Below are 23,982 nucleotides of genomic sequence, written 5' to 3' on the forward strand. Positions count from 1 at the left end.
TTTTAAATTCTAAAAAGTAGTATTCTATTGAGAGTTACTGTATGTGTGTTTTATTTTACCTGTCTATTTCTACTTAAGTTTTAAAAATTTAAAAATACAGTTAAGTTTTCATACACAGCAACCACAATAATAGATCTTGATAATATATGGTTAACTAGCTTGTTCAAGCTTATAATTAATTTAGCTATTGCTTTTACTTTTGCTATTTACTTTTGTGTAGGTTATTAAAAATTATATGGGCACATAGATCTTTGAGTACATGTTATTTATTTTTGCTACTAAATTTTCTATCAAATTACTTCTACCTATTATATATTTGTATAGTTTAATAAAATATTTATGAACGCAGTAGAGTATCTCTTAATTGACTATAATTGTATGTTGGGTTCACAATTATTTTTTTACAAATATTTACTAATTGCTGTATTAATTGGTCGCTATAATATATATAAAAGAATTATCGCATTCTTGAATTATAGAATATAATTTGTTATTTTTGTATATTTTTTTAAAACCTTTTTTTTATTTCTTCAATTTCAGTTTTTAAAATTTACTGATTCTTAACAACCAGATATTGAAGCTTTTACTTATTTTTTTATTTTTTTGGAAAATGCAACTTATGTAATTTGAATTAAATGTTTCATTTCATATTTTAATATTAATGCTGCATCCATTTAGTTGCAACAAAAAAAATATTGAAGACATTAAAATTTGTTACTTCCTTATCAATGTGTTTTTATAAATTTTTTTGCTCACTTTCATCGATGTCAACTGCTCTGAGTTTTCAAAGACTAATGCATAAAAGTTATTTATTATTTAGAAAATGTAACTCATTATTTTATATAAGTTAAGTTATTAATTTTGCATTTTAATATACTTCTCTGGAAAAACACTTAGTGCTCCTTTATTATTAATACTTAAAACTTGTGATAATTACTTAAAATAAAAATTTTCATACAGATATAATAATTTTAAGTTTTTATTTTTAATTTTTTTATATTCACAATTTTTTTTATTCGCAGATTAGTAATGAGTATAACAATATGTTTTCCTTAACATGCATTCAAAACAGAGGTTTTGGAGTGTAAAAAGGTAGACCATCACACCAGTAGGACAAGTAAAAATTTTCCATCCATGTTAATAATGTTGCCTTGCTTTGATTTAACATAAAATATATACATACTTACTTAACATAAAGTTAGCTTGCATTAAATTGAAATCCTATTAAATACTACTAGTCAAAAGATTTACATGCAATAGATGTTTAAATTATACAAAAATTAAGAGATAGATCTACTGTGTCAATGTATATTGTATTTGTATAATTTCAATTCAGATTTCAAATTTCATGATTTATTTAGAACTATGATTTCAAAAGTTTATATATTTGCATGAAATATAATTAATTCTGAGTTATAATATTTAAATATATTTGTGCCAAACTCAATATTCCTTGTAGATTTATCAAATTTGCAGTTCTGATTTTGTATGTCTTTATACTATGCAAAAAATGATGCCTTTTGAAACTTAATCTATACTTTTTCTGTAGCTATTTGTACTGAATTGTAATACTTAAACATTTTAATTGTACTTTCTTGAGAACTTTTGTTAAATGTGTATTTAAATTATATTTTATGCAAAGTTTGCATGTTATTTCTATTTTTTTGTTACATTATTATTTATATCCTGCTTTTCATTTGCTTGGTTTTTAATGGAATTTTAAAAGAAATATTATTCTAACTATTGAATTTTTATACACACTGTGAATAATATTTTAAATCCTTGTGGCAGATGATGCTTTATGTTTTTCATAATTTATGCCATTATATTTAATTAAAAAATGCGCATTTTAAATTTCTATACATTTAAATTAATGTTATATATTTAAAACTTTCGAATCACAACTTTTGAATTTTTATGATCGCAAATTGTTATTATTACATCTTTGGATTGTTTGCATTTTTTTTCCTAAAGTTTTTAGCTATGTTTATTTTAAAGGGTGTTTCTGTTTATTATACCTAATAATGTATTTACTTAAATATTGTGTAATATTGGAAAATAAGTCTTAAATAACTAATTTTAATTTGTTATGGTTGCACAATGCAATGAAAATGTAGTATTCTTCAAAAAGAAAATAGTATCATTTATACAATATATGTATGAACAATACATTTTAATTTATTTAACTTCTATAATCCCCCCATAACAAACTACAATATAGTCCCAATAATCTGAGTTTAGGCAACAGTTACACGTAATTGAATTTTTGCATGCTGTGTTTTAGTGTTACCATTGTATGTTTTGAGAGAAAAAAACAAAAGAATTTTATCCAGATCAAAATTTAAAATCGTATTTAATGCTATGAATTCAAAATATATAGCTTATGAAAATGCACAATCGTTCAAAACGCTATCGCTGGAATAGTTAGTGTGATATATCATAAAAAAATGAGTGTTTAAATGTGATACTCGAATCTCACAAAACATAAATACACATTGTGATATCATTCAATCATTATAGTTGCAACATAATGTTTTTTATTGAAAAGCGAAAATTCATGTTTTAAAACTCTTCATTATAATATTTAGTCTTAAGATGTTTTGGACTTTTTCACTGTTTCCTGACATACAGGACATATAGGGTTACCATATCTTTTTCAACTCTTTAACTGTCGGCCTCAAATTACATTCTGGTTGCAATCTGTTTGTGTACCTGCACAAAAAAAGTTTTTACAGAATTCTTGTTTATTTAATGAGAAATGTTTGATCAAGTAATAAATTTATTTTTACAACAGGGAAAATCTGCCAATTTTCAGTAATCAGCATTGGCAATGGTTATTGGTTCACATTAATTGAGATTACTGGGACTTTGTTGTATTTAGAATACTTTCTCTTATATAATAATAAATGAAAAAAAAAATATTGGAATACACTTTTTCTACAATTTTGACCTCTTGCTTCCCCCCCCTCCTCCAAAAAAAATATTCCAAGAGTGTTTTGTACTGATGTAGTCTAAATTTTTTTGATGGTATTTTTAATATCTAATATGGTATTTTAACAAGCCATGTTTGATTTCAGGCATCTTTGCAAACAGTTTAGTTTTAGCTCTTGATTTTTTTAATACATTGGTAAAAACACATGGTTCATTTTATATTCTCATCTCAATTTTCTTTAAAAAAATTCCAGATCTGAAATTTTTTTTAATGTTTTACCCCAAATTAAGTGCATACCGATTGACCTCATAGCCAGGAAATCAAGAAGAACAGGGGGGAAATCAGGGAATTTTATCAATCCTGAAAAATCAGGGAAATTTCTGGGAATTTAAGTAATCCAAGGTCAGTGTAAATGAATAAATGTTATGTTTCAGCTACTTAAAAGTTCGATATTTTTCTCCAATTTTTAATTTTTTTTTACTCTCTTAATGGCAATCGTAAGTGTTTAGCAATCTATTTTATGTTTAAGAACGTGACTTAACTAAAAAATTAATAAAATTTATACCATCAGTTAAAAAAAATAATTGAAATTAGATAAAATTCTGAGTGTCTGGGATCCACCTGGCATGGGTTTTGTGAGAATTTTTTTTAATAATCATCTTCATTTATTGTTAAAAATTGCCTTTATACTAAAACAAATTAAAGTATAGTTCACTTTGTCATTGTTAACTGTAAAATACTTTTCCAAGTACAAAAAAGTATTTTCTGCAATGATGGAAGAGGTTAATGCACAAATCAAAGCTCCTAAATTTTATGTATTAAAACAAAAATTATGTTAAAATATTTTTTTAAACTAACTTATGTTGCATTTCATCATAGAATTTCATTTTAAGTTATGGTGAAAGTTCATCTAAAGTTTTATTTTAAACAAAAAATTTTTGTCTTCTAATTATCATAAGTTTATAAGTCTGTGATATTTATCTCATCCGATTTGAATACTATTGCATGCAAAGAAGATAAAATTTTTTTATTGTGTTTAGTCTCATTACTAAATAATATTTAGTTTCCTAAATTGTTCTAATTTCCTTTCCATATATCAATGAACTTTAAAGCTTCTTACCATATTTTTAATTTGTTAAAATATGGTACATTTATTCATATTTGACAACAGATTCAATAATTGTTTGTAGTGTTAACAATAGTGCATGAATATGGTGATTTACACATAAATATTTATGATTTCGTATTTATAATATAAACATTACAATTGAAAATTTAATGGCAAATAACAAACTATCTGAAATTTATTTTGCTTAAAAGGATTTTTTCATGCAAGTTGTTATTTTAATATTGACTTTTATTATAATCTAATCTTCCTTTAAAATTTATTTAATATGTACTTCCATCTATCTTTATAAAAAAAAAATATGCAGGAGTGTTATTAAGAGTAATAAAACACTTCTGGATATTTTATATATACTACATGTCTTCTTATTTGTAACAGTGTAACAAGTCTTTTTTGTTTTTAATCATTGATTTTTTTTGAAGTCAGTATTATAACTATGTTCTTATCTTCTATTTGCAACAAACTATATGTTTTCATAAGACTGTCCGTGCTGTCTTGCATTTATTTGTATGGGGTTTTTTGAGTTGTAAAACTCAATTGTATAAATTGTAAAAATAAGAATTGTGTGTTGTGAAGAAAGGATCTGTGTTATTATGCAAGTGATTGTAATTTATAATAAAAACCATGAGTTAATATTTTCAGTGTTTTTACATGTTAAAATTCAGATTTATTTTCTTCACCATTATGATTATCAAAAAAGTTTCCTCTAATTTTATGAGCTGCAGCAAATTTTTTGATAAGCGCATCGTATAAGGACAGCTCTGTGTGCTTACACTGTTTCGTCTAGTTTTCAACCAATAATAGATTGGTTATGTCATTGGTATGTTTGGGTCACGGACATGGAATTGAATGCTGGTGTAGTCATTCTTTTAAGTTGCAATCGTGCTCAGCTACACAAAATTTTTAGAAAGTTGCATACAAATCTTTTAAAAAATAATATTGAAAGTATGTTATTTTTAAAAATTCAAGCAATTAGAGTACAGATAGATTTTTTTAATAATAAAATATTTGCTTATTATGTATTTTCTGATGTGTTCCAGTGTTATATCTAGCAAAAAACTGCTGCCGATTTTTGAGGTTTTAAAATTTAATTCTTTTAGCAGTTTGACAATAAACCAATATTCATTTCTTATAAAATACTTGTCTTATAAAAGTTATTCCAATAGTTTGACTCATTAAAAGTAATATGTTTTTTAAGTATTTTTTTTTTTGAAATTTCAACTTATTTTTTTTTTTAAATCAAACTTTATTGGTTACCGACAAGTCAACATTTTTTGTAAATATTTTAAGGAAAATTAATCTAAAAACATGTGAAATCTTATTTGCATATAACTACAATTTAAGGTAAAGTTATAGCATATTAGGGAGTTCTTGTTATATTTTTTTAATAATAAATTTACTGTAAAACTATTTTTTGAATTATACTAACATATTTTTGTCAGACAAGTTCTGTTCATAACTTGTTTTACTTGCACAGCTTGGATGAAAAATTGTTGGAAATGTTGATTGCTGTATTCTGTTGGATAGATTAAAAATTATAATAGTGAACATGCTGAAAGCAGATATGCTAGCTGCTTTTTAGAGAAAAGCCTCCATAAAAATTTTCGGTGCTATAAATGCGGATGGCTTATGGAGACAACATAATTTTGAACTGTATAAGAAGCTGATATCAACCAACACATCAAAATAAGTCTGTTAAAGCTTGCAGATTACACCTGTCAAATGGACCCTTCTTCCTTGATTTTTAAGACCCTCAATCACAAACTAATGAGAACTAGAGTTGGAACTAGGACTAAGATCAGATGTAGAAGAGGATTTCAAAATCCTGAGAACAGCTGACTGGAGAACAATCACAAAGAAAAGAGCCGAATGGTGGAAGGTTTTGGAGAAGGCTATGGCCTACAAGGGACTGTCCTGCCAGTAGAAGAACAACATGCTGAAATTGCTCAGTTGGTCAGTTATAGAAATTATTGTGTCAAATATTTGAAGGGGGAAGATAAGTGGTATTTCATAATTTTTTTGGGTGTTTGGTTGAGTTTTATGTAGCAGAAATTAATTTTATACAATTGGGGTTCTCGTCAAGAACCTGGAACTGTAAGGAAAAAAAAAGCTTCGATTGTAGAGAAATAGTTAAAGAATGTGCATTTAGAGTAAATCTGAAAAAAATTCTGCAAACAAACCTAGAAGAAAATCTTAAAATTCATGGCAGCATTAAGCAGCCAATGTGATTTAAAGTAAATATTCCTAACATCTATTAAACAAAATTCTAATAAAATCAAATCTGCAAGAGCAAAAGAATTATAAAATTAAAACAAGTTACAACTATCATTATCGTTATCCCTGTATTATAAAATCAAGATTTTGGAAAACTGATGTATTGAAAAGAAAAAAAATTACACTTGTCTGAATGCTTAGAATTTTCTTTCTTCTCAAGTTTTGAAAGATGTATAGCATACAGATATCTTTGTTTATAAATTACAATCTTGTACGTACAAGTAAGCAGTGCAAACCAACATGAGTGGATAACACTAACTGCAGAAACTGAAGGATTAGAATGAAAAAGAATTAAACAAGAAGGCAGAATAAGGAAAGATATTGCAAGCCCATCATCCCTCAAAGAAATCAAAAGTAAGTAAACTATTTAATTGATGGTTTGCCTTACATAAACTCTATAACTGAAGGATATCTGTTCTGTTAATTTCATTAATAAATAAGAAAAGTAAGGCCAGAATATGGATGAAACAGTTTGTGTTAATGCTTATTCTGTTTCAATTATGAAATAAAGAGTTGAGGGTACAATTTTAGATTTATTTTGGTTAAACTTTAGAAATATATTTAAAGGGCAAGATTTGAGTGTCGTGGATGCTTTTGAAATTTATTTAAATCTATCCCTGATATTCGAGGTAATATTGAAAGTTTCAACATCATTTGAAAGTTTTTGTATCTTTCTAATTACAATTTGCCATTATTTTAAGACCCTTCTGTAAATTTAAAGCTCATGATTATTCAACATGTGTAGCAATTTATTTAGCTGTCAATGTAAAGTTTAACTTTGGAATTTTTTCGAAGTGAAGACATAGACAAGATGGTTTCTAAAATTAGCTGATTCATAAAATCGAATGTCTTAAGAACCAATGTGATTTTAATTAAGTATATCTTTTAAAAATTCACTGCAATATGGTTAAATGTCTTATTTTTAAAATTAGAATGCTTATTTCAAGAAAACTATTTTATTTAACAATATCTTATTTTGAAATTTTGTTTAAAATATCAATATTTGTAATTCAATAATACTATTTACTAAGCAAGTTATTATGCTAAAGCAATGAGATGCTGCGAGAGTTCTCTGACAATTTTCTTTGGCAGTTGGATAGTTTATTAGCAATTACCATTTAATAGCTTTTAGTTGTGAATCTTGTATGATTTAACTGAGAATTTCACAGAATTAACATTTTTGACACATTATGGCCTAATTTATTTTTTGTCTCCAGTTAACCAACCAAAGCTCTTACATGGATGAAATTGTCACATTAAGGAATAGATATTACCAAATAACAGAATGATAAATTTTATTACATCAGAAAAATATATGTACATGAACACTTCTACAAATTAAAATTATTTGGTGACTAGTTAATAACATGAACATTTACAACATGCATTCGTCTTCTATGATTTCAATACAGATGAGATGCTCAGCAGTGAGATTAGTAAACAGGCTTTCTAATCCATTGCATATTTGTCAAAGAAACAATTTTGAAAAGCAATTGCATTCAAGATAATTTGATTTCTTCTAGTTGTTATTATGTTAATCAGTTTTTAAATCAATGTAAATTTATTAATGAGTTCCCCCTTTTTTTTTACATGATAATGTTTTTTTTCTTCAGATTGCTAACTAGTTTACTAATTAAAGTTTATAATTGTAAGACCAATAATTACAATGTGTCTACGACAGGGAAAAATCAGTTGAATATTAAAGAATTTAATTAAAATTTCCCAAAAAGTCTGGGAAAATGAATTATAAATGAATTAAGTCCATTATTTTTTCCAAAAAATTGGTCTTGTAAAAAATGTTAAAATTTTTTTATTTTCAAATCGAATAGTAAGTATCAGTATGTATCAGAATAAGACAGAGCTGAAAAACTAATAAAATTTCTGATACTTCTTACAAAAATAAAGGAAATTGGATAACATCTGTCTTGAAAAGTAAGGGAATTTTTACTTTTTAATATTTGTAGCTGAAGTATTTCATTGTTAAGCCAATCTTTCTTAAATTATATTGTTAAAAATAGTACCTATGTAAGAGAATTATAATCCCTTCCTAAAAATCCAAAATATTAGTGATTTTACTTTTTTTAATAATTTATACTGAATTTAATGTTTATTCTAAGCGTACAATAATTAATTTTAAAATTAAAAACACCATTTAACTTACTTATATAGAAACGTGTAATATTTAAATACCATTTTTAGAATTTTCTTCTAGATACAACGTAAAATTAACGTGTTTTTAAAAAGTAAATTGAGAGCAAATACGAAGTTTTTTTTATAACTTTGAAAAGTTCTTGATAAAATAGAAGATAAAATAATTTTTGTTTTAAGGTTATTATTTTGTAAGAAGATAAAAAGAAACTTACAAATATAAGTGCTATGTTTCTAAAGTTTTGAAGCCCTTTATGAAAAAGCAAATGATGTATGTTAGCAAAATGACTTTTGGCACTTAATGTAATCATTATATATAATCTTTTGTTCAGAAATAAAACTATAATTTTTAAACAACAAAATATCTAAAATTTAACAAGCTTTAAATATCATCTGATTTGTACTACATGGTAAACAATATGATGCATAAATAATACAACTGAATATTTTTTATCTGGTTGATCATGTTGTAGTTTATGTAATTATTTTTTTTTTAAAAAACTGCATACAAATTTTAATTACTTTTGAGCAAGTAATCTAAAAGTAAATTTGACTTCTTATAATTTTTAAACCTAATTTTTTTAAACTTTACTGTCAAATTTCAAAATCATAAGGTCAAAGAAATTTCAATTTATTTTTGGAAAGAATTGTTCTGGAATATATTAGAGAGTAAGAGAGATCAATTTAATGAACTAGTGGCCAGTTTAGGCTCACTAATGGGGGTGAATTATTCCTAATTTTGTTTGCTAGTTAAATTAAACTGTAACTGTATGTGTGCTTGGTTATACTGTAGAATTTCAAACTGAACTTAGAACTATACAGTGTGCCTAATTATTTTCATCTAGATCTGTAAAATAGAATCGAAACAAAAACTTTTTTTTATTAATTTAAAATACGCCCTTCCGAATTAATAAATTTGCTACAATGATTTAATAGTGACTAGAATGCTTCTACCTGTTCCTTTAGAATTTAATCTAAACACCATAACTGTTTTAGTTAAAAAATACTTATATCAAGAAAATTAATGAATAGTATTTAAGTTCTAATGTTCACAATTTATTTCAACAAATTTTCAACAATTAACAACGAGTGTAAAATAAAATATGTGCAGTTTTAAACTAACTGTGATTTGACTAGAGTTGAAATTCGAACAGTAAAAATCGCCTTTGGTATGACTACTGTAAATGATATAGACACTGCAACTGTACAAGTTATGTGAGATAAATACTTATCAATCTAGGACTTTAAATACTAATTTGAATTCTTGAAAGCAACGCACGCTTGTGAGAGGCTTTGCTTTCCAACATATGTCTGGCACAGTCATTATAAACTTGAAACATTGTGTTCCAGCCACAAGACGGCTGTTTTTAAAGAATTTAGCGACTAGGTAAATTGCACAGAATTACAATGTTTTTCCACAAAATCCTGTCAGAAGTAATATAGGTCCCAAATTCTGATTATTTGTCTCTCTAATTCGATTACAATTCAGTGCAGCCAACTTGGCGAACAAGCTATTCCATCATTTCAATGACAGACTGGATCTACAAACATTAGTTGCTAGAAAAATACAGATCCCAAATTATGATGACTTGTCTCTCCGTACGACGATCTTGATACAATACTTTACGAGCCATTTCATCCGTCAAACCCTGCTGTTTTAAAGATTTGTAATAATCTTCTAAGAGTTGCGCATGAATTGTTGGCGGAGAGACGACCAGTTTTTTTTTTCTGAGAAAGAATTGCACAAACCGCTAACCAAATCTCTATGTAACCTGTAAAAGATTCTCTCCAGAGAACTTGGCGACTAGAGTAATTGCACAGAATTTTATAGGTTTTGCGTAAATTGGCAGTTAGACTACGTCGAGTTTAACAGGTTTAATGTCTATGAGATTTGTAGATCTACTTGTTGGGCTTGGGCTGTGATCTGATGTTGTTCGGGGAGGCGTACTTGCCGATGAAGTTGCTGAATGACTACTGTTGGTTTGACCACAGATTCTGTGATGAGATTCCCAATCCTTGTGCTGGCAAAAAGATCCGCAATATCGAGCTATGTTACAACCACTGCAAGTTTCACTTGCTTTTCTTCCACAATTCCAGCAATTCTGAAAAAAAAATTTAAAATTCATTATTTCAGTTTTAAGAATACCAAAACATTTTGAAGAAGAATTCTTTAAAATTAAATCATGGAAGTAAAAAAAAGATTAGTAAGTAAAAAAAAAGTAGTAAATGAAAACTAACTCGCAATTTGGAGAAATATGTTTTCTGTAAAAAGTTTTTTTTTTTTTTAAGCATGATTTAGAAAAGACTTTTTTTTTTTAAAAAGCTTCATCTAAAAGCGGTATAAAAATTTTAAATTGCTCATAAATGTTACATAAAAACTATAATTCTCAAAGTTTTTAATATTTTATAACTTTCTCAAAATGGTCACTTTCTTAAGGTAAATACTACTAGTCCTATAACTCCAAAACATCCTTTTTTTTTTGTCAGACTTAGTTTCAACACCTATTTGATATTGAGTGTTGGCGTTAAGAAGTCTGACTTATGTTTTGAAACTCTATATTTAATCCCTTATTGCTCTCGCTACACCAATTTAATTTAGATATTAGAAGCATCAAATTTCGTTTGTGCCAACTTAACTTAATTATTTTTCTCATTGTTTTTAAGGGTCTGGTCTGGTGTATTTTTGAATTAATGGAAATGAGATAGTAAGACATTTAGGTGACATAGCTTTGTCTATACATCCTCAAATGCACTATATTAGGTTTAACAAAACGAATGGTGATAACTGTAAGGGTTTGACAAAACTTGCCAGAACAATCTTCACCATACAGTGTAAAGTCGGAAAGCAAATTTTGTGGTAAAAATTATTTGTTTTGACATGTTATGTCACCTTTTACAGTTGTCACCATTAGTTTTGTTACATCCAGTTTAAAATATGCATACCATAATTTCTAAGTGTATCTAATCCAAGGTATCACGTGGAGGTACTTTAGTGATCCTTTCTCCTTTTTTTGGGCTACATTTAATTTAAAGCACCATTTGTTTTCGTTTCTTTGAATATGTACGATATGTTTGTGCAGTTCTACGTTCAACCATTTAATCAAAGGGTTCGCAAATAAAATTTTCTCTTGAATTTCTAATATTCGTTGAGTAAAATAAAAGTATAATTACTTCGGTGGATTCTTCTTGGTGTGTAGCAACAGCTAGAGCATCTTCAGCAGCTTGTCTTCTAGCCTCAGCTAACATTCTTTCCATTTTGATTCGTTCTGCTGCGACCAGCTCACTAGCTTTAGATTCGGCTGCTGACACTGCTTTTTGTAGTTCGGCAACGGCTTGCCTTTTCACTTCATTGACAGCTTCTTCTAGGGCGACAAAAAAGACGCCACGCTATCACAATCAACTCGGATAATGTGCATCTTTATTTTAGAACACATAAAAATTTCAAATGAGGGGGGGGGGAACTAATAAACTTATAGCTTCGCTATATTTCTTTTAAAAACCATTTTCACTTGTGTTTTTACGTTTAGAATTTTTAAACATTTGAAACAAGTCTCTTAGCGAAATGATTTTTTTTCCTAGTAATAACACTATACGACAAATTCTATTACCATACCATACTGAAACGAACATGATCCATCACGTACCATTTCGTGGGTGATAAGTCGACAGGAATTCTCGAATACATCGATCTCTAATGCATCTTTTTTAGAGAATCAAAACTACGGGAAAGTATATAATGGCTTTTGTCTTTAAGCTGGTGATGGTCCCACTGCCACTGAGAACGCTTTTCCTTTGCCTCTATTTTTGTGTTTTGTTTAAATACGTAAAATTGCCTGACAAAGATGTGAATTTTTATGAAAAGAAGGCGGGGTAAATAAAATAATTAGAGATTTGTTATTTTCAGGTAAAATAAACACATATTTTCATTTAAAGGACATTTTTTTTCGTTGTATAGTACAATTAAATGACTTTGGCCAATCTATATAAATAAAGTAGAATGTTGTGTGTGTGTATGCCTACAAATCTGCGATTCTTAACCCTTTGACGCAGATTAAACACATTTTTCATCCTTGTTTCATTATTTTCTATTAATTTAGGTCAAAATAAGTGAAAAATATCATATTTAGAATTTTAATAATTTACGGTTATGAAATATAGCGTGAAGTTAAAGGTTTGTATGATTTCGTAGTGAAAAGTGTTAATCAATACAGATTTATTGATTTCTTTTTTTTTCCAACCCGTAGGGGAGAGTGGGGTCAATTGTAACAGGGTACGATTGTAACAGAGCAAAAATTTCGAGTGTCGCGTTCTAGATTTGGTTCCTAGATGGCGCACAAGGTGTATTTAATAAATCTACATGTACACCCCTGCTGGCAACCATTTTTATGTACTTTTGAAAGAGTTACATCACAAATGATATTTTCAAGCTACGTAAGTACTTTTTTTGGTATTAGATTATTATATTGTAACAAAGTAATTTTGTTTAAACAAATAAAAATTATTAACCGAATATGTAAGTGGACACCTTAATTAACATTTCAATAAAAAATAATTAGTTTTGTTAATTAACTAGCAATGTTTTTAACAAATGAAGCTGAAATGGCGTCTTGGGGACGATTGTAACAATAAGTAAAGGGACGATTGTAACAGCTGAAAATAAATAATCTTATGTTCACAAATCATTACTTAACTCTTTAAGAACCACCAATAGTTTCGTATATCATTTATATTATGTTGCATGTGCATTATTTCATTTGTCACCTTTCGCAGCATAAATTAAAATTTTTAACCCCTTAAAGTTAAAAGTTTAACGCTTTAGGTCTCTGTTCATTATTACTTTTACTCCTAAAATATCACTTCAATTTTAATCAATAAAAACATATATCACAACTATGATAATATGTATAATTAACTATGTTTTAGTTGAATTTATGAACTGTTACAATTGACCCCGTAAGTGGGGACAATTGTAACAAGTGCACGACTGTCAAAAATTGTTAATAACTAATATAATAACATTTAAAATAAGGAAATTATTATTTTTTCTAGTAGAGGATAGTCTACTTTACTCGTCTGTCAATTAATACTAATAATATATTGGATTTTTTGTTAGTTAAAAATAGTTAAGTAAAAAATGTTACAATTGACCCCACTCTCCCCTACTTAGATCAGCTAGAATATAAAAAAATATTTTCAAGTTGAATTTGTGAGATCGTTTTTGATGAAAAATACTCCCATATAGGCAATAAAGATGGTTCTATGTATGATGTTTTTTTTTTTTTTTACCCGTGATTCCGTAGTGACAAAAGCACTGATCCATCATTGTGGAGGACTGGTGTTCGACCCTCAATTGTGGCTTGAAATTTCAAGATTGATGGGTACCAGCTTGTACCCATACTTAATCAAAAGCGGTATTGTACTCGATGCTTACCGCATTACCAAAATTATGCTATTGATCACGCCTTATGGATTGAAAGCCTTAACCTCTGACTCCCCTGGCCTATAATGGTCAGTTACAGGAATGGTTTTTAACTAAAATATTTGTTAAATATACTTCCGATTTTTGCCAGTTTTGACAAAGTCGGTTTGTGACCGTAACATTTTCAGATCTTTAAAAATTGCATACGTTAAATTTGTTCACTTATCTATATTTTATTGACAATTTAAGAGCATTTATACAATTTAAGAATAAATTATACTAACTTGTTCGACGTAAATAATATAAAAATAAAGACGTTTTAAATTCGTTTGCAGTGGGTGCAATGGGTAGTAAGAGAGTATCAAAGATTTAAATATAGTTTTGATAGAAACAGATAAAGTACCTATCTGGAACAGTTTCGTGGAAAAATTGTAGCTTATCACTATATTACTTATTAGTTTAAAAAATAAAGAAGATAGCATTACACACCTGCTCTCCTACGCACTTCGCTTACTCTGTCTTCAGCTATCTTGAAGTGAGAGACGATATCGGATGGACGAGATTTTTTATGTTCCATTTCGGGATGCCGGATCCAACCAGGTAGTTCCGTTCTTTCAGAATAACTCCGATGTTGCAGTATGCAAAGAGCCCGTTTCGTTTTTTCTACCATTCCCAAAATACAATTCAGCATCTGTGGGAAATAAACATTTATTCCTTCTTCAAAAATAATTTTTTTAAAAAAAGAATAGATTTAGTAAATATTTTGATTCTATAATTAGAGTTCTATATATTCAAATCAACAATTTCTAGGTAATTCGAGCTGTCTTTTTCACTCATTCTTCTACCATTTAGTGCAGAGGTGATGAGTTACGTTATAATAAGCGCGACTGGTCATGACTTTATATGTAGACACCTACATTGTATTGGTGTGGTTGAAACTCTCGACTCCTTTTTCGCGCCTTCTGTACACAATTAAGAACTTAATTTAACCGATTTTAACAATGCACTTTCTTATATGACTCATAGTTCTGACATATTTTATGCTTAAGTCAATATTTTTGGACTACCAGAGGCTTATGATGGCTGATTTTGCTGTTGCTTGACGAAGCACGAAGCACGAAGACAAATTTCTTCCAATACTTGATCTGAACTGTGTTCAAAATTAAGTTGAACATTAGTAGTCTTATACTCAAAATTGTTTCGGCTGTTCGATAAAAATTGTCATCTGTGAAATCGATTATGAATCCCTTATTATGACAAGCCCCCAGAACCGTGATTGATACTAGATCACGCGATTCCTTCTTCATGGCCTATGGTATCATATAGCAAACCAGCTTTTCTGACTCCAGCTCCAAAGATCACACGCACGTTAACTCAATTTGGCACTCTTATTGCATCTCGTACTAGTACGGATACTCTCGGAGTTTACGGATCTGTGGAAGTGCTTTTTTTTTCTTTCGCCGACTCTGCACGGGTTAGCGATGTGATTTCGAAATTCTGGTTGTGTAAAAGTAATGCTCCACGATGTTCCAAAAATATAAAAGTGTTGCTCAATACTGCTTCAAAAATAAAAATTGCTGCGTTTAAACACTGAACATATCATTGAAATGTTATTTTCTTGCTTTGAATTGCTGTTTTTCTGATTGCACGAGTTTTTTTAAAGCAATTGTTTCTAAAAAAAAAGAGGACAAATTTTGTTTAAGATAAATACCGTATATATATTTCTCCATTCCTCTTCCATGTCTCTGTCATCCACAAAATCTCTTGGAATATTATCTGCAAAACAATTGTTCAGACATGAGACAAAGGTTGAAATAATAGATATTAATTGAATGATAAATTATTATTTTTTTGTGTGATAAGTTTTAAACAATCACATTTCTGATTTAACTCTAACCACAGAACATGATTTTATTTCAGATAATCTTCAAATGAGGTTGTATTAACTTTTAAAAAAAGTTTAACTGTTCTTGAAAGTAAAACTGATTTTTTAAAAACTTTTTTAAAATTGGTAATATATTGCTTAACATGTTTTGCCACTACGCTTTTCAATTACGATGATGATATATCTTGTATTTGAAATTGTTAATTGAAGTTATAGTGAACCTACTGTAGAAAGGTCTGTAAAATTCCCGATCAAATCTATCATATCTGTCGGTCCTTCCATCTCGGTAACTGTGGTTGGTATCTTCGTGTATTCTGAGATTTAATCCTGGAGGCAGTCCGAGGCCGGGGGGTGCGCCAGGACTTGTTCTAGATCCTAAAGTTGGACTTTGCATCGGATGATGTCTTTTAGAAGGTGGTTGACTGTCACCGTTTGTATCACCGTAATCCAAATCCATCTTCCCATTTCTGAAATCAAACACTAGCATTGTAAATTTTATGCAGGGTTAATAAGAATGGATATAGAAATAGCAAAATCGTATTATGCAAATTAATGAACGCACAAATGAACATAAATTTGGTGAACAAAATGTGAACCATAAGATGCTTAGCAGACATCAAGACGTATGTAAAAAGAATAAAATTTACGAAAACATTAATTTTCGATAGCATGAAAGCAACAAGTTCAAGGTCATTTTAGGACCAATATTGAAAAATCTAGACATCCCAACATTTACCCAACACTATAAATCTATTAAGGACCTACATAGGAAATAATATTCGTCCATTAGTGAAAGTCATTCTAGGACCAATATTGAAAAATATAGACTTCCCAATGTTTATCAACATTATAAATCTATAAAGGACCTACATAGAAAATAATATTGGTCCATTAGTGAAAGTCATTCTGGGACCAATATTGAAAAATCTAGACATCCCAATGTTTGCCCAACATTATATGAGCAACTGTAACAAACTTCACTTAAAAATAGCATATTATTTGCAAAAAAGCATTTAATATGACGGTGGAGCTTTCGATAGTAGTAGATATTAATCCACAATGGCAGTTGATAAATTCATTTTTATAGATGTGTGAAATAGTTACCACTTTCAAATCGTGGTATGGAAGAAGTTCACATTATGTTCATATGGAATAAGAGAACTCAGGCTTACCTTGAGCTGGGGGATCTTCGTTTTCCGTTTTCTTTGATTTCTGAAGAAGATGATTGGAAAATTTCAAATGGTTCTGAGTTAGGGTGGGATGATGTATCAAGTATTGTGTTCTCATGCTGTCTCAAGTACTGAGTAAGGCCTTGTTTGGCCATTCTTGAATAATTCATTAGTTCGGATTGCAGAATAGGTAGGTGGGACTAAAAAACAATTATAATATTTCTTGATAAGCAATATATATTACCTTATGAAACTTAATGATAGATCGCACAATATTAAAATTTTGCTATTGAACATTCTAGCACTTAATCGAAGAGTATTTAATCTTTTTAGATACTTGTACTGAGTGCTAAGCTGCAGCTTTAAAAAACAGCTTTTATCCAAAAATTCCGTGTCCCAAAAATTAAAGAAAACAGAAAAGATAAAAATGTACGGTGCACTGTGTTATGCTCGGGAAACTTCGTGTTTATTTTCGCCGAGTTTCAGAATTATTTAAAAAGTTCGTCAATAGCTGGCGCTGAAGATGGAGAATTTTTTTAAACTGTTAAACGTTTTTCCAGACACCTGATACCAGGGTAAAGTTCCTTTTTAAGTGTAAACTCACTTGCAAACAAAAATATATAAAAATATTACATAATTGAAAATAAAAAAATTTAATCTGTTAAGTGGACTAACACATTTTATCAATCTTTTTAAAATTGAAATAAAGAAATACGAAAAAATTTTAAATTTAAAGAAAAAAACAGTTTCATACAGAAAAGAATAACGCTTTAATATAAAATATATATTGGAAAGAGTAAAGTTTTATTAAGAAACTGAGAAGATAGGTGTTTTAAAATTTTAAAAGTCAAGGAATAAAGAGTATAATTTCAAGCAGCAATGAAAAACGAAACTTAAGTACAACCAATTTGTTGAATAAAAAAATACTGTTGAAAAAGTAGATTATTTTTTTTTAATATTCCACTAAAATTAGCAATATTTTGAAATTTCTAAGAAAAACGTAAATTTAAACAATAATAAAATAATTTTAAGTTAATTTCTTATTTAATTAATGTACGATTCCATTATTTTTCAAATGGAACTGGCATTTCACTGATGTTAATGTAAATAGAGGTAGCCCTTATAACAAAGATGGCATGAATTAAACATAGCTTGACCTTCTATTTAAAAGGATCGATGCACTAAGTGTTATATTTCATGAATGTAGCTCCCCTTAGAGGGTCCGCAATTCCTATATAACGTTCAAAATTTAATTTATTTATTTATTCCTTTAATAATGAATAATTACTATGAAAATAAGTGTCAAATATTTTTCGGCCTTCGAAAAAAAAAATAGTCATCGTTATTCAATTTATTTTTGCCTAAAAACTCTCTCACATAAACATATATAATTTGAACTTAAACTATTTTAATTAATATGTATTAAAAGTCAGAAAGAAATAATCAGAGAGAAATAAACTACAGAAAGAAATAATCAATTTTTTGGGGATGGATTTCGGTTTGTTTTCTTTACTCATCATTTTTTAAATTAAATTCATGATTTCTTCTATTAAAAAAAAAGCTGACGCTAGAATATAGTTTCTGTCATTTATAAACAGAGAAAATGTTTATACGTCTCTTTTTTTCACTTTTTAGAAAAAGTCAAGGTATCCGACTGGTTTCAACTAAAAAAAATATTCGATTCTCAAAATTATTAAATACTATTCAGAAAAATTCTGAGAACAAAAAAAATTCGAAAACTAATTTCTGAAAATGAATTTTGTCTTTTACTTCCGATTCGGTTTCGCCTGTCAGTATACGAAAAAAACTATTATAACTTTATTTCGACAGAATTAAGATAAAAAATTTAACGGGTTTTGGAAAGCTAATTCACACCAAAATTCGAATATGGATTGAAAAAAAAAAAAAAAAAGAAAATCGAAATTTTCGTCGACATTGTTGATTTTTACCTAGTCGGATATTTTTATCAAAAGCAAAACAAGACAAATTATTTATTTATCAAAAATAATTTCAACTTACTTTTAGGAAAGGAATTGCGAATGGCCTTAATGGATAATTCGTGACTTCTTGAATTTTATGATGAAAATCTTCTATGGTAACTGAAGAACTCTACATTTTTTTCAGAAAAAGAAGAACAAAAGATATATTAAAAGAGAGTAAATCTAATTTTTTAAAAAAATTAATGAATTGTCCTGAAGTTAAGAAAGTTTAAATTTCATTAATTTTATTAAGGTTGCTTGAAGGGGATGATTTCAGGTAGCTGAATCTCTATACCTAATTTTAAAATGCGCCATTTTTAGGAGTATTTCTGAAAATTTGCAAAATGCGCAAACTTAATAATGTTGTTGTTGTCTTATGCCAATTGTCAATACCGAGGCAGAGGGGAGCGTTCTTCTTGTTTCCCAGTGGCGCCATCTAAGGCCAAGAATTTGACTTCTGACACATGCATACGTCACACCCGTTTATAGAGCGGACCCATTCATTCATCTGCAGATCGTAATTTCGATGATCAATCTCCTATCCAGTACCCCCAGGTTTTGATTTGTTATGGGAACTTGGAGGATGTTGTGACCCCAACAGATTTAGCATGCACCAGTCACCACTTTGAACACGGAGATGCATCAGCCGTAGGGAATCGGAATCACAACCTTTTGAACACGGTTCAACGCCCTACCAACCAGAATATCCTGGCCCTAAACTTATAATAATTAATTGATTGCTAAAAAGGAAGTAGGTTAAATTTTCAAATATTTTCAGTGATTTGAAATTAATTTTAAACCAATCAGAGTTGATAAATATGTCGTTGTTGTTGTAGTTCATTTACGTCGCACTAGAGCTGCACAATGGGCTATTGGCGACGATCTGGGAAACATCCCTGAGGATGATCCGAAGACATGCCATCACAATTTTTATCCTCTGCAGAGGAGATGACACCCCTGCTTTGGTAGCCCGACGACCTGCGCTCGAAGTCGAGCACTTTACGGTATAACAGTTTAACGAAGACCAATACCGCACACCCTCGGTCCCTACGCAGACTGATCCAAGTGGTCATCCACCCGCACACTGACCGCAGCCAGTGATGCTTGACTTCTGTGATCTACTGGGAACCGTGTCTTAACGAACACTACACTGCGGGACTTGATTGTTGTTACAATCTGAACTAAATCGATCGAAAATAGATAACAGTGAATCTTGGATATAATAGATAACCAGCTGATTTCAGCGATCTTCTTCTCGAGTTGCAGGTACTCCCAATTGAACAATTTTGAAATAGTTTCACGAACACAAATATTTTTTGAACAGATTAAAAACAAAACTACATAAAAAAGATAATTTCTTTAATCTATATCCGTTAAGACGTCACGTAGAGACGTTTTGAATAATTTGAGTTTCAAAACATTCGTTTCCAATTATATTTTTTCGATTAGAGAAATAAGAACATCGGCTGTAAAAACAAACAGTTTTGAGAGGAAGTTTATCAAGCGCCAAAAAGGTAAATGACATCTCTTATGAAATTCGCAGCAATTACAAGTGTATCGTGATTAGTGTTATGTAGTTTTGAAACTTGTTACAAAATATAAAGTTTGTAATAAAACATACAAAGAAAGACATATTGAATCACGTTAACAGCAATAAAGGCCGGGATAGCCTGGTTGGCAGAGTGCTGGACTCACGTTTGTGAGAATGGGAGTTCGAATCCAGCCGGCCGAAGATTCCCCATGTACTAAATAGGGACTGGTACACGTTAAATCTGTCGGGTCACAAAGCCCTCCATGTTCCCATAACAGATCAATACCTCTGGGGGTTCAATTGGAGATTGATCGTTCTTTGATTCCGATCAAAATTACGATCTGTGGACGAATGAGTGGGTCCGCTATATAAACGGGTGTGACGTATCGGTGTATCAGAAGCATTCTTGGCCATAGATGGCATTGGAAAACAAGAACAATCGCACCCCCTCTGCTTTAATGGCCGGCGACAACAACATCAATACAATATTTCTTCTTTTACAATACATAATTCCTTTACAATATAATATTTCTTCCTTTTACTATACGTTTATCATAAATTAAAAATACAATAATATCTAATTCGTGAAAAAATATAAAGGAAAGCTGAAGCTAATTTCAATTTGAAGATTAATCCCTTAATGCATTTGTAAGTGTCTGACACGAGCGAAAGTTGCCTGCAAATTTGCACATCCCCGTGTCTCATGGGTAATCTTGTATCTCACGTTTTTTTTTTGTTCCTAATGCCCATCTGAGATACGTTCTAGTAAAAAGACATAAACTAGATTAAAATTAAACTTATTGCAGCATTTTTCTTAAGTAAACCACGTGGTGCATTGATTATTAGCTCTATAAGTCAGTGAGAAATTCTTTGTTATAAAGCAATTGTTTGGTGTAGAAAAGGTAATATATTCCTTTTTATTGCGTTAAATGTCATAAAAGTAAGCAATTAAGCATAAATTAATTTTCACTCAGTGTTTTTGTAACTTGTTTTGAAAAAGTTATCCGATGAGTGACTATTTATTTTTATTCATTTTAAAAATGTCAATTTATTTTTTTGAAAATTTCGTTTGTTGCAAGATATTTCGCATAACCCCACTAAACTGTTCCCGTACCCCTGGGGGTACGCGTACCACACTTTGGGAAACACTGCCCTAAGGGTTCCAATCAAAAAATTTATTTACTTTTTGGTTTTAGTTTTTTGGTTTGTTTTTTTCAGGTTTAAGTAGAACATGAGCAATCTATTTCCATTTACGTTTTTTGTTTATTTTATTATTACTATTATTTTTTTTTTAATTTTCAGATTAATTGGTTTCTGCTTTGCCTTTCTAAGGATTTCTGCATTAACCTATACCTATGATTTCAACTAACTTATCTGGTGAAGCTCTAATTTTTTTTCAGAAGATACTCATTAAATCAGAGTTTTATTTTTAGAAAAAACAAATATGTAAAATATACTAGGAAAGTAAAATGATGCAAACTACTCACCACCAATCCAATAATGAGATTGTGTACACGTTCGCCTACATCGGTGGACATGTCGGAGGCAAATTGCTGCAAGGTGGCGAGAAACCTTTTGATCTTGATGACATGCTTACTCCTGCTGTTCCCGTTCCCATTGGGCATTGTCTCCAGGTTGTGGGATGATGGCAATGAATTCATGGGAGGTGAAGGTGTCCCACCCGGAGGATGAGGTGAATGATTACCGTTCACACCTAGGCAGACAATTAAGATCAGGGTGGAAAGAAACTCATATTTGGCATAATTATTTCAGGAATCAATTAAGTTGGCAATTTTTAATATAAAATACAATGACTTTCTAATTTTTTTTAAAGCTTCAAGGATGGGGTTATATTTCTCTTGTCATATCAACTGTGGAATAATTTTTTTAAAACTAATTTACTTTTACAATACTTTTATTGTTGTTGAAAGTTTTCAAATCTACTCTAATCGCAACAAAAGTAATAGGATTCTAATGTTCCACCACAAATACTTCGCGAGATATATTTTTATGGAAAGTTGGCATAGCTTCTCTATCTTTTTAAATCAGATTTCTCTGTGTGAGATTAAATCTCATCTTTCACTTAATAAAATATAACTAATCAAGTGCTGTCATTTGTTAAAAAAATTATCGAGTAATCGTCTATTAGTTATATTTTTAAACATTTAGAAACTACTTAAGAAAATTGGTGCTATATAGGCTCAATTAACTGCGTGAATTTCTAAAATTTGCCCTTTTGGTTAGCATAAAAGCATTTTATAGTAATTAAATGCCCGCAAATTAATCGATTATTTTTAATGGGAAACGTTTTATTTTGTTTGTTTTTAGTTATTTTCAATAGCATTATCAAAAATAACACAGGGGGAACATAATTTTTTGTTGTTGATGTTTTCTGTTGCTTTCGTTTTTTTAAACAGATCTTGGACACTTTCGTATTGCTGATTTCAAATCTGTAATCGGTTTTTCTCAACAATCTACAGTTATGATATGAATTTTAGTTCATTTTTTTGTCGAAATTTGCACGATAAAAACGTGGTATATTAACAGGGGGTCATGTAAATATTGTAACAAACTACTGGAGGCATTCGGGCACATCATCAGAATTAAAACTGTATAGTTATCGATTCACGGATTGTAGTTATACGCCACTTGGGGTGCTTTCCCTATTATGAACTGTTTCTTCGTGTGAACTGCTTTTGGTCTTAATAGAGAAGCACCCTTAGCCGACTACGATGACATTTTCGGGCATGCTATCCAATGCGATTTTAATCCTAACTCCCCTAGAAGTTACTTTTACATTTCGACAAAGAAGAAACTAATAATCTCATATTTTAAAAAAAAATTGTTGCTTCAGAAGCAAAATTAATTTCAGACTTGATATTTCTTGACCCAAATTAGGTAAGATCAAATATTTGTATAAATGCAACACAAATTTGTTCCTCAGTGTAATAATATACATTTAATAAGTTTGATGTTATTTTTTGGAATGAAATAATTATTTTCTATGTGAACACTAAATTAAATACATAATTTTTTTTATACAAGCTTAATAATGAAACCAAAATCTATAGATTCGATCTTATTTGCAAGGCTATGAAACACGGCATTTTTTAATTTAATGCAAAAAGCACATATCTTTTCAATGTCACAGTAAAGTGAGAAGAAAGTTAAGACAAAATTACATTTTTGATCAAGCATCGCAAGTACATTTTCAAAAATAATTGAAACTAACCTGCCATTGCATTAGTTGAATTACAGTTTATCTGGGTCTTTACTAAACTGTCCGGGGAATCCGGCATTTTTATGCCCAGGGGAAGATCTGGAAAGAAAGATATTTATATAAATAATTGTTAAAAAAAGAATAAGCAAGAAGAAATAATGAAATACACAAATGAATGATTTTTGCAATAATAAGCTGAAAATAGGGAAATAATAAAGTTTTTTTTTCAGGCTAAATTTGGAAAAATCTAAAACTGTGGCGATGATGTAATTTAAGTTTAATAAGAATAAATTAATTTG

The 23,982-nt window shown here is 29.4% G+C and overlaps 1 protein-coding gene across 8 annotated transcripts in view; it reads right to left on the reverse strand.

Annotated features, from left to right (window-relative positions):
* Positions 1-7,610: 7,610 nt before the first annotated feature.
* LOC107451801 (protein CBFA2T1) overlaps positions 7,611-23,982 on the reverse strand; it is a 94,295-nt gene continuing 77,923 nt past the window's right edge. For 4 of the 8 annotated variants that reach the window (XM_016068021.3, XM_016068026.3, XM_016068023.2 and 1 more), the window contains 9 exons: positions 23,696-23,782; positions 21,951-22,177; positions 18,973-19,062; positions 16,957-17,153; positions 16,010-16,251; positions 15,611-15,675; positions 14,389-14,590; positions 11,652-11,842; positions 7,611-10,582 (listed from right to left, as the gene is read on the reverse strand). In XM_016068021.3, the coding sequence (XP_015923507.1) occupies positions 10,331-10,582; positions 11,652-11,842; positions 14,389-14,590; positions 15,611-15,675; positions 16,010-16,251; positions 16,957-17,153; positions 18,973-19,062; positions 21,951-22,177; positions 23,696-23,782 (1,553 nt within the window). In that variant the 3' untranslated portion in view covers positions 7,611-10,330. The remainder of the gene's footprint in view (positions 10,583-11,651; positions 11,843-14,388; positions 14,591-15,610; positions 15,676-16,009; positions 16,252-16,956; positions 17,154-18,972; positions 19,063-21,950; positions 22,178-23,695; positions 23,783-23,982) is intronic. The other 4 variants (XM_016068022.3, XM_071182295.1, XM_071182293.1 and 1 more) reach the window with 1 other exon arrangement.

The sequence above is a fragment of the Parasteatoda tepidariorum genome, chromosome 4, assembly GCF_982258835.1.
Source record: "Parasteatoda tepidariorum strain Cologne lab strain chromosome 4, Ptep-v5.0, whole genome shotgun sequence".
NCBI lineage: Eukaryota > Metazoa > Arthropoda > Arachnida > Araneae > Theridiidae > Parasteatoda > Parasteatoda tepidariorum.